The sequence below is a fragment of the Polypterus senegalus genome, chromosome 14, assembly GCF_016835505.1.
Source record: "Polypterus senegalus isolate Bchr_013 chromosome 14, ASM1683550v1, whole genome shotgun sequence".
NCBI classification, from domain to species: domain Eukaryota; kingdom Metazoa; phylum Chordata; class Cladistia; order Polypteriformes; family Polypteridae; genus Polypterus; species Polypterus senegalus.
This window is the reverse complement of record NC_053167.1, coordinates 126646488-126658721: the sequence shown is the minus strand read 5'-3', so window position 1 is coordinate 126658721 and position 12234 is coordinate 126646488. Positions and strand designations below refer to the sequence as shown.

Genomic DNA, 12234 nt, shown 5'->3' with positions numbered 1-12234 from the left:
AGAATACCTGGATTAAATTGTGAGTCTATGTTCAAGTCCTTACCAATTTCCTAATCAAATCATTCATTCCTTTTCTACCTTTCATTAAATTCCTGAATCATTATTCATAACCCAGGAGGGCCATAGTGCCTGCAGATCTTTACCCCAACACAATTTTCAAATTAGAAATCATTCTTTGCAGTTAACATAACAGATTACTTAACTTCACTTATCTTTAGAACTTCCCTTTCGCCTTGTCAGATATTTCTAATTTTGAGGATTTCTCATTTTATAGAACATCAGTGAAATGTGGTCATCAAAAATATATGTTTCTCAGGACTCTCATGTCATGTCTCTCATGTTCTTCCAAATATTTTAATAAAATGCAGAAACACTCTACAAGTGAAAAACAGGACGAAGCTAGCTTGTGGACTGTTGATTTCCTTCATTTAATATCTCACTGTCAATAAGTTATAAACTGTGTGTTTAAAAGATAAATGCGAAAAAGTGTCATAAATATTGACTAGAAATTAAACTAAAATTAATGCAAAAAAAACTTTGCCACATTACAAACAATAAATTGCCTTGTAAGTGAGAAACTGGCTAAAACAAAACTGCCACAACTGAAACAGCAAATGTCTGCTCTACTCTTTAAAGCATTTTTTCCTACTCTTTGTGAGCATGATTTTTGCAATAAATCAAAAAACTAAACACTTGAGTGGCTTTCAATATATTATTTATATTACATATTTCCTTGTTAAAATAATTCTTTTAATATTGTAAAATGTTCCTTTTATATTGTCTTCTGTTGAACAATTTCCTGCAAAACTATAAAGCAGGCAGGAATGAGAAATTAGTAAAAGCCATGTTTAAAAGTAGTCTAGAGAGATTTGGATGCAGCTGATTGTTGTGTTGGCCAACTACTACTCAAAAGAAAGTCTGACACTCCACAGACCATATCTGAGCAGGCTTCTTGTTTCTGAAAGTATTAAACCCATTTTTCTTTTTAAATGTGAGAAATACAGGTGTAGGATAAGTAAAATTAAATGTTTTATATGCTAAAATACCATTTCCAGTTTTTGTTCTTAATATTTCTGAACATCCTTAAAAGTTGCCCAATTTAGTCAATCGAATTTGCACTTAATTCTGTTCATTGTTAAAGGAGACAATAGGCAAGGTTTGGACGAACTGTCCAGTTAACAGTTTTCATGAAAAAGCTTTTGATATTACCCCCAGAAATGTATCTTGGATACTGCAGGCAAGTCTCTATGCTCAAGAATGGGAAAAAATGTCTTTAATTTAGAACTCATTTAAAAGCAAGAACTGACCCCCAGATGACAACACTGGTTAACATTAAATTAAGTAGCTGAATGTAGGTGAACTGGTACCGTTTAAGAAAACTAATGTATCACAACCTCTCATTATTTGTACTAACACCACATTTTCTAGAAAGCAATAAAGCCTGAACTCTTACCAAGTACATTAGCAAACAGAAAGAAAAAGCAAAACAAAACCTATACAATAAAGCTAGGAGCAGCAAACAGTACTTTCACCCAGAGGGAATTTTGAAGCATAAACTACAACCTGCCTAACTAGAAACTTTTTTTTTTTTTTTTTAAATAAGATAGAATTTATTTATAGACTAAATAGCATATGCTTTTTAAATAGCCATGGGTAACCAAAAACTGCCTCAGGCAAAGCACCAAACCAGGTCTTAACAGCTGCTCGCCTGTGCACCTGTTCAATCTTCTCCCATAACATTCTTTAGTACACCAAATGCCACCCTTTAATTTGAAACATTTAAAAGGAGGTCAACTGTTGGGTCTTGTACACTTAACATTTGTTTTAAAGACACTTTTATTCAAAGCAACTCAAAAAACATAACACTGACTGCATGCTATTTTGCACAGTATGGCTGGGAGCAGGTTACGTCACTCATTCAAGGTTTTACAGGGACTTAGTGAAGATGACAGGTCCAACCACACTGCAAGTTACAACTCAACAGATAAATTATAACAAAGTTTAAACAGACTGTTGACTTTGTGTATAGTAAAAAAGCAAACAAAATTGATCAGGGATCACTTTTGTGCATAACTGTATTCAAAAGAACATTTGTCAGTGCAAGCACAACTACTGTGCTTATGTCTCTAGAGTTAAGTATTTGTTGCTTCTTTTTGTGGGTATTTAAATATTCTCTGCAAAACAGAATGGTTGTCTTGAATCAACTGATAAGGTAATTTTAAATTAATGCACTTAGCTTCACCACTACCACTCTTTCACATACACAGTACCCCAAACCCCCCAAACCCCCCCAACCTCTCCAAACTTAATCTTTGGTGAATGTATAGTCCAGCCATGGGCTTTTGTCCAGTCCTTTCTGTGGATAATCCTGGCTTTGTCCATACATGATCCAACTTGATCTATTATCGACATGCACTTCTTATTAAGTCACATTCATGTTTTCCCTCACTCCACAATTCTGCCTACTCTCCATACTGTTTACAACTATTCTGACCTGTACGTACATCTTATTACATGTACCAATATATGTTTTTGAAAAATATTTAATAACCTCCCTTACAACAATTTTATATGAAAAACAGGTCAGTATGTCATATATTCCAGTTAACTTTTCCACTAGTTAAATGTTCACATACTAAGAAAGTGCCTATCAAACTGTGGGACCACAGAATTGGCTGTTTTATTTGACAAGTCTAGGAGCTGAAAGGGTAGCCCTGAGGGATAGGAGGACCTTAAGTTCCCTGAAGGCTTTAACAAGCCATCTTTTAATTTCCAATTTCTAGCAAATGTCCCCTGGTTTCCACACTATTCCTGGAGGAAAGTGCCCTTCAGTTTTCTACCCACATAAATCACAGTAAAAAACCTCCTTAATTCTACCTCTGCAAAATACCCCATGTTCACTTATTCTTCTCATTGCTGATGCACAGAAACTTATCCATGCTTTTATTACATCCCACATCAAGTACTGTAACTCTATAATGGCAGGTGTTCCTATGAATCTGTTATCACAGCTCCCGGTGGTTCAAAACTCTGCAAGAGTCCTTATCTAGAACCACAACAGCTTGCACATAACATTCATACTTCATCTTCAACAGCTGCCTGTGTCTTTTACAAGTAAATATAAAATATTACTGTCTTAAAAACTTTAAATGGCCTTGCACCTGATTAAATCAGTAGCCACCTCTATCACTATGCTCCCGTTCACCCAGTAAAATCCACCAATTTCAGCAATCTTGTTTGCCCCAAACTAACCTCTGCTCTGTAGGTGACAAAGCCTTAATTGCTACTGCACCCATATTTTCTAAGTTGGTAAATTAAATCAGGTGGCTCAATCCATTGTTTTAAAACATAACTTTAAACTCAATTATTTGAGAAGGCATTTAACTTACCAGACAATCTGACCCTCTCTCAGTTTACCCTCTCTTTCCAAATGATAAAGATGATTTGCATTTCTGTCACATAGTATGCGATTTGTCAATAGTTTTCTTGTAGTATGTTGTATTTTTATTCCGGTTTTTACTTTTCCTGTATTTATCCTTTATGTAGTGTATTTCGCCAATATTATTCAGTATCCAAACCTGTGCATTTGATTGTTTTTCTGCTTTACCCCAGTTTATCATTTTGAATTTCTGTAATCTGCTTTGAGCATTGGAGAGGTGCTATAAAATTAATAGGAATTATTTATTTTGCATCCAACTAAAGGTAGAACTTAGCCTCAGTACAAAAGTAAATCAATGTTTTGAAAGCCCTGTTTGGACGGGATTAGTTTTACACCAGCAGTTACCTAAAGCTCAATGCCACTCCCTAAAAAATGTTATTAAAAATTTGTTTTCCTTTAATTTATTGTGAGGGAACTGGCTATGAGGACCTGTGAACCTTTCATACTAATTAAAGAAACAAAACATTTCCCAGCTATAATTCAAAGTGTGACTACACTGTCCATTGTTGCCTGGTTTGGTTCAGCAGTGGTGCACTCTAAAAATAAATTAAACCTAATTATGAGGTCAGCTGAGAAAATTGGCTGTGCTCTTCCTGTAGCTGACCTGTATGGATCAAGTGTCATAAACCATGTCAAAAAGATCACCACTGACTCTTCTAACCCAGATCATTACTTGATCCAAAATCTCCCCTCTGGTCAACTCTACACGTCATTTAAAACTAACACTTATACACCTAAACACCTATTCGGCAAGGCATAGTGGTTGAGACTTTGAACTACAAACCCTGAAGTTGTAGGTTCACATTCAACTTCTAACAGTGTGACCATGTGCCAGTCATTTCACCTGCCAGATGGAGAGTCTTAATTTTAAGCCATACTAATTTGGGGTGTTACAGAAGTACATAAACAAGAACAGTGGCATCAAATATTTGAAATATTAAAATGTGTGCTTTAAAATAAATGTTTCAAGTCTAAATATTCTTGATTGTAAATAGAAATGTCGATAGTCGGCTAGATTTCTTTTAAAAGATCAACAATAGCATTACATTAGTACTTACTGACCTTGTAAACATGTCTAAAATGATACACCACGTGATTATGCTTGAAATTTGTCATTTTTAACATTCTTGGAGTGGCTCTTTGAGAGGTAGCACCACCAAACTGGAATTAAACACCAAAAAAATTCAGCAACCTCAAAATAGCATAAAATACAGTTTCCAAAAGCCTAGATTACCAATCCCTGTTTTTTAATGCTGTAAAAAGTAGTAACTTTGACCTCTCATATCTCATTAGTGGGGAGAGTCCCTGGGTTCATTTAACATGGCATGCAGAACTTGTAAGTCTTCTGATGAAGACACTTATTGGTTTAATCTATTAAGTATATAATTTCCTATAAAAATATTGTCCAGAGATGAACTAAATATTTGGGTTTTTAGGGTCTAGAGGGATAAAAACAAGGGGGAACCTTAAAAAGTTCAATGTTGCGTAATTTGACATTAAGACCTTTTGAACAGTATAATCTTGGTCTTGAAATGTAAGTCAGCAGGTGGTAGACAAAAAAAAAAAAAACTTATTTCAAATCATTCTTAACTGTTAAAACAATTTTCTTTAAGTAGCCTTATCCAGTTTTACTTGGAAAACTGAGAACAACATACAAAATGAAAGTACTGGTACGTCCTTGGTAATTATACTGTATGTATTAAAACACAAACAAAATGCACAACACGAAATTGAAACATTAAATATAAAAAGAATTATATTCACCACCGTATTTTAAAACATTCAGAAGTATATCTTGTGAATACAACTGCTTGTATACAATAAAACAATATTCTTGAACATGATACTAATTTGTACTTTATTGCAGGTATTGCATATAGAAAAGTGTTTTTATATGTTGCTGAAATCCATTCATCAAAGGTAATTTCCACTTGTTGACAATAAAAGTAAAACTACCTACCAAGTTAATTTCCAGTACACCGATTACGGTGTCATCGAACCCTCACCCAGCAGAAGTCAAAAAAGAAAGCATCCCCCCTCTCCGCTTCTTACGGAAGAAAAGCGTTTGTGTAATTTTCATTAAGTTAGCTGTCTTTTTCCGCTCGCATTTTCTCCGCTGACTGGCAGAGATGATGTCTAGATCCTTTAATCAATGTAGTTTCCTTCTCCAACGACTTCGATTGCGTCCGATCTGGTAAACTATTAAAGGCGCGTAAATCCTTCAAGGGCAGATCTTGTTTTGGCCAACTCCAAAACCGCCCAAACACGCCCTTATTCGCTAGAATTTGATAGCCAAGCCCCTCGCAAGCGAAGGCAGCAACCACGTGGGCGCTGCACCCAAAACGCAAAGAAGTTACAATAGAAGAGCGGCCTGCTCTGTCCGGGTAGGACGTCAACGTTCCCGAGTGCTATGCAGCTGACCGTACGCCAGTTTTGCTTGTGCACATTCATCCTACGTTTCAACTTACTTCGCAACATTGATATCACATCTCTACGCACCAACCGCCACCGTCAGATCCCAAAGAGAGTCTGGGTAGCGGGCGAAGGCCGCAAGCCCAGCCAAGTGCCCGAGAGGACACGACACTTCCACTTCTCATTAACATTCTTGCTTTGCACGTGTATCATTCTGCATATGGATAGGACAATCAAAGAAATACAAAAGACAAAACGACATCGACTCAAACGTGCAAGATAAAGATGTGGGACGGCCTTCTTCTACACACAGCACACTGACAGATCGTTAACCACTTCTACCCGCCCCCGGCTCCTCCAAACTAACCACGCGGTTCCACATACAAGTCGGACTACATCCGCTGTCTCTGCACTACTTTGTACCGACAAATATCAGGTTTACAATTTTCTCCATGGGCTTTACTTCCGAAGCACTCCATATCGTAAGAGAATTGCGCAGTTAACTGTTGGGACGATGCAACCGTCTTAACTCTCTCACAAAATGCATACCTTGTACATGCTGGGGAAAAATATTTTCATATTTTCTGTTATATATATTCTCACCAAAACATTCAGGCCTCTTCGCAGAGAGTTCACCTGAAACGCGTGCTCTCTTTCTGGTTCATTACTAGCAACCATGTTTTGACCTCATGGGGGGTTGAGCACATCTCTGTCACCGATCCGTGAGTTCACGGTGCTATGAGCGCACGCGAAGTTTACCTTCTTTTTTAAGGGGTACGGGGGGCTGCGTTTCTTCCTTTTTGTCCAGTAGAGGATTCTTCCTATCCTTTTGAGATTCCTTTTTAGGCTGCTTCGCGGCTTGCGCGGCAGTCTTGGAGACACCAGTAGCGGCACTGTCTTTCTTCTTGTTTTCTGCCGCCTTTAAAACCTCAAAAGGATCAGATTCGTCGTCAAATAACTGGTCGAACCGATTGGTTACGACACAACCGAAGCCTTCTTGCAGATGTCCGGGCATGATGACGCCCCTTTAACGGGATTTTCCTCCGATTCTACGAGGCTTGAAGCGAACAGCTCGCTGATTGCTGCCACAAGATGGCCGGGAAAGAGACTGTCTTCTCTTCCGGTGGGATAGACATCCGGGACTTCAAGCGCCTGGTATTCTGGGGAATGTAGTGTATGCTGGGGTTATGCTGTATACGGATCGGAATTACTAGAGTTTAAAAAAGAACTACAACAGCCATAGTTCTTTGCATGGAAGGTTCTGTTTGTATTCTAGTGTGATTTGTAGTCAAGTTAATAAAGAGTTAAATTAGTGTACTTCATCAAGCGCCTAAATAAACAGCCGGACATCAACATATTTCTGCTAGTACACGTGAAGTGATGCGTTACTACAGAGGTGACTAAACGGGACATTTATGCGTATTTATGTATAATGTAGTGGGTCATGCAGAGTGTCGTTGAGGTATATTTTGAAATAAATCCTGTATTTTCAAGCATTTTTAAAGTGTGTGAAAAGTGTAGTATATTTACATCTTTTTGGATTGCTCCAGACGTGTGTATAGCGTGTAGTTCTAAGAAGTGAATGTGAGCATTGCTTATTTTAACTTAAATGTCTTAATAATGATCAGCCATCTGAGCATCCGGTAAACGTTTAATGCCACTTACAGCAACAGATTACGAACTCAAAAGCCAAATACACCAGTAATATGCTTTTCTATTACAGTGGAAGGTGGGATGTTATTAAAGTTGCTAACTGTTTGACATTCGTGTGCTATAACAGTATGAACAGCTAATATATTTTATTCATTGTAGCAATGGGCTGACGGTTCGAACAAACACTGGGCGGGACGGCATTCAGTACAAAAACGCAAACAGTTAATCATACGGAGCTGAAAAATTAACAACGTCTTCGTCTTTGCGATGTAAGAGAAAAACGGGATACCCTAAAATAAACCCATTCGATGCTGGGAAAGACATGCATATCACAAAGGACTGGTCGTGATTTGAACCCAGCAAACATGCACACAGTGCAAACGCCCCGTTCAGGCAAAGGTAAACCCAATTAAGTACCGCACCGTGCAAAGGGGGTGTTGGGCTTAGTTCCCCTAGTGGCCCAAAACTGCTGGCACTACAAATTCAGGAATTCCGTCCTTGATCCAATGATGGTTTGGCAAGGCTGACTGATGTTGTCACTACCCCATAGTTTCCCACTTTTTGATTTTGTTGCAGAGTAAGTACTGCAGTGAATTAGTAGATAACAATTTCAATTACTTCAAAAAAGTATTGTTTTTTTATATTGGCTATAATTGCATAATTTTTAACATTTTATTGGTAATGTTTCCATGTTCAGGGTTTTAACACCAGCAAAACAAAAAAAGGCTGGTCTAACACCAAAAATTATTATTACCGATCCCCATTTTTCAAATTTATGTAAAAAGGAGTAGCTTTGACCTCTTATATCTCTCTTGGGTCATTTAACATGGCATGCACAACTTTTAAGTCCTTCTGATGTAGACATCTATTGGTTTAACCTATTAAGTACATCATTTCCTATAAAAAATATTGTCCAGAAATTAACTAAAGATTTGGGTTTTTAGGGTCTAGAGGGACAAAAACAAGGGGGACCTTAAAAAGTTCAACATCCTGCATAATTTGACAATAAGTCCTTTTGAACAGTATATCAGGTAAGTCAGCAGGTGGGAGACAAAAAACCTTAAGTGATATATATATATATATATATATATATATATATATATATATACTGTATACACTCACCTAAAGGATTATTAGGACCACCATACTAATACGGTGTTTGACCCCCTTTCGCCTTCAGAACTGCCTTAATTCTTGATTATTGAGATTATTGATAGGATAGCATCTTGCAGTTGATGGAGATTTGTGGGATGCACATCCAGGGCACGAAGCTCCCGTTCCACCACATCCCAAAGATGCTCTATTGGGTTGAGATCTGGTGACTGTGGGGGCTATTTTAGTACAGTGAACTCATTGTCATGTCCAAGAAACCAATTTGAAATGATTTGAGCTTTGTGACATGGTGCATTATCCTGCTGGAAGTAGCCAACAGGATGGGTACATGGTGGTCATGAAGGGATGGACATGGTCAGAAACAATGCTCAGGTAGCCCGTGGCATTTAAATGATGCCCAATTGGCACTAGGGGGCCTAAAGTGTGCCAAGAAAACATCCCCCACACCATTACACCACCACCACCACCAGCCTGCACAGTGGTAACAAGGCATGATGGATCCATGTTCTCATTCTGTTTACGCCAAATTCTGACTACCATTTGAATGTCTCAACAGAAATCGAGACTCATCAGACCAGGCGACATTTTTCCAGTCTTCAACTGTCCAATTTTGGTGAGCTCGTGCAAATTGTAGCCTCTTTTTCCTATTTGTAGTGGAGATGAGTGGTACCCAGTGGGGTCTTCTGCTGTTGTAGCCCATCGGCCTCAAGGTTGTGCATGTTGTGGCTTCACAAATGCTTTGCTGCATACCTCGGTTGTAACGAGTGGTTATTTCAGTCAAAGTTGCTCTTCTATCAGCTTGAATCAGTCGGCCCATTCTCCTCTGACCTCTAGCATCAACAAGGCATTTTCACCCACAGGACTGCCGCATACTGGATGTTTTTCCCTTTTCACACCATTCTTTGTAAACCCTAGAAATGGTTGTGCATGAAAATCCCAGTAACTGAGCAGATTGTGAAATACTCGGACCGGCCCATCTGGCACCAACAACCATGCCACGCTCAAAATTGCTTAAATCATCTTTCTTTGCCATTCTGACATTCAGTTTGGAGTTCAGGAGATTGTCTTGACCAGGGCCACACCCCTAAATGCATTGAAGCAACTGCCATGTGATTGGTTGATTAGATAATTGCATTAATGAGAAATTGAACAGGTGTTCCTAATAATCCTTTAGGTGAGTGTGTGTATATATATATATATATATATATATATATATATATACACATAAAAATATATATATATATATATATACAGTGTATCCGGAAAGTATTCACAGCGCATCACTTTTTCCACATTTTGTTGTTATAGCTTCATTCCAAAATGGATTAAATTCATTTTTTTCCTCAGAATTCTACACACAACACCCCATAATGACAACGTGAAAAATGTTTACTTGAGATTTTTGCAAATTTATTAAAAATAAAAAAAAACTGAGAAATCACATGTACTTAAGTATTGACAGCCTTTGTCATGAATCTCAAAATTGAGCTCAGGTGCATCCTGTTTCCCCTGATCATCCTTGAGATGTTTCTGCAGCTTCATTGGAGTCCACCTGTGGTCAATTCAGTTGATCTGACATGATTTGGAAAGGCACACACCTGTCTATAGAAGGTCCCACAGTTGACAGTTCATGCACAAACCAAGCATGAAGTCAAAGGAATTGTTTGTAGACCTCCGAGACAGGATTGTCTCGAGGTACAAATCTGGGGAAGGTTACAGAAAAATTTCTGCTGCTTTGAAGGTCCCAATGAGCACAGTGGCCTTCATCATCCGTAAGTGGAAGAAGTCTGAAACCACCAGGACTCTTCCTAGAGCTGGCCGGCCATCTAAACTGAGCGATCGGGGGAGAAGGGCCTTAGTCAGGGAGGTGACCAAGAACCTGATGGTCGCTCTGTCAGAGCTCCAGACGTCCTCTGTGAAAAGAGGAGAACCTTCCAGAAGGACAATCATCTCTGCAGCAATCCACCAATCAGGCCTGTATGGTAGAGTGGCCAGACGGAAGCCACTCCTTAGTAAAAGGCACATGGCAGCCCACCTGGAGTTTGCCAAAAGGCACCTGAAGGACTCTCAGACCATGAGAAACAAAATTCTCTGGTCTGATGAGACAAAGATTGAACTCTTTGGTGTGAATGCCAGGCGCCACGTTTGGAGGAAACCAGGCACCACTCATCACCAGGCCAATACCATCCCTACAGTGAAGCATGGTGGTGGCAGCATCATGCTGTGGGGATGTTTTTCAGCGGCAGGAACTGGGAGACTAGTCTGGATAAAGGGAAAGATGACTGCAGCAATGTACAGAGACATCCTGGATGAAAACCTGCTCCAGAGCTCTTGACCTCAGACTGGGGCGACGGTTCATCTTTCAGCAGGACAACGACCCTAAGCACACAACCAAGATATCAAAGGAGTGGCTTCAGGACAACTCTGTGAATGTCCTTGAGTGGCCCAGCCAGAGCCCAGACTTGAATCCGATTGAACATCTCTGGAGAGATCTTAAAATGGCTGTGCACCGACGCTTCCCATCCAACCTGATGGAGCTTGAGAGGTGCTGCAAAGAGGAATGGGTGAAACTGGCCAAGGATAGGTGTGCCAAGCTTGTGGCATCATATTCAAAAAGACTTGAGGCTGGAATTGCTGCAAAAGGTACATCGACAAAGTACTGAGCAAAGGCTGTGAATACTTATGTACATGGGATTTCTCAGTTTTTTTATTTTTAATAAATTTGCAAAAATCTCAAGTAAACTTTTTTCACGTTGTCATTATGGGGTGTTGTGAGTAGAATTCTGAGGAAAAAAATGAATTGAATCCATTATGGAATAAGGCTGTAACATAACAAAATGTGGAAAAAGTGATGTGCTGTGAATACTTTCTGGATGCACTATATATACAGGTATATATATAATATTGATATACTTTATTAATCCTGGAGGGGGAAAGCTTTTTTTTGTTTGACCTTTGAGGGTTTTCAGAGTGCAGGGTAAATAAATAAAAGTCACATTAGTGTTGTGTTTTTTTTTTTTTAACTTTTCTTACTAATTAACAAATTGTAAATCTTAATAATTGCACAAAATTTAATTGATTAAAAAGACCAAACACTAAAACAAAAGTTTCAAGGAAAGGACCAGTAAGTTGTGGTGCAGTTTTAGCACTGCTGCCTCACAATAAGGAGACCAGGGTTTACCTCCCCTGTGTGGAGTTTTCATGTTTTCCCAGTGTCTGCGTTGGTTTTCTCTGTATGCTTTGGTTCCATCCCGCAGTCCAAAATCATGCCGGTTAAATGCACTGGTGGTGTGTGTGTGTGTGAGTGAGTGAGAGAGAGGGAGAGTATGCTGATGCCCTGTCCTGGGGTTGTTCCTGTCTGGGCCCACAGCTTGCTGGGATAGGCTCCAGGTGCCCAACAACCCTACCTCGGATAAGTGGGTATAGAAAATGGATGGCTGGATTTCTAAGGTATGAAGTTTGTTCAGGTTCATGATAAATTTGGGCTCCCTGTCTGTTTGTACACACTTGGGCCAGTGTTTTAGCGCTAACGTTGCCCCAATTTGCAAATCACAATTGGGCCATTGTTTGCTGCCCACATTGGGCTTACACTGGCCCAATGTCAATTTGTAAAAGAA

The 12234-nt window shown here is 39.0% G+C and overlaps 1 protein-coding gene across 2 annotated transcripts in view; it reads right to left on the bottom strand.

Moving 5' to 3' along the window:
* The window catches only part of serbp1a (SERPINE1 mRNA binding protein 1a), a 37914-nt gene extending 30951 nt beyond the window's left edge, over positions 1-6963 (bottom strand). For both annotated transcript variants that reach the window (XM_039735836.1, XM_039735837.1), the window contains exon 1: positions 6611-6963. In XM_039735836.1, coding sequence (XP_039591770.1) covers positions 6611-6866 — 256 coding nt within the window. In that variant the 5' untranslated portion in view covers positions 6867-6963. The remainder of the gene's footprint in view (positions 1-6610) is intronic.
* Positions 6964-12234: the final 5271 nt, after the last annotated feature.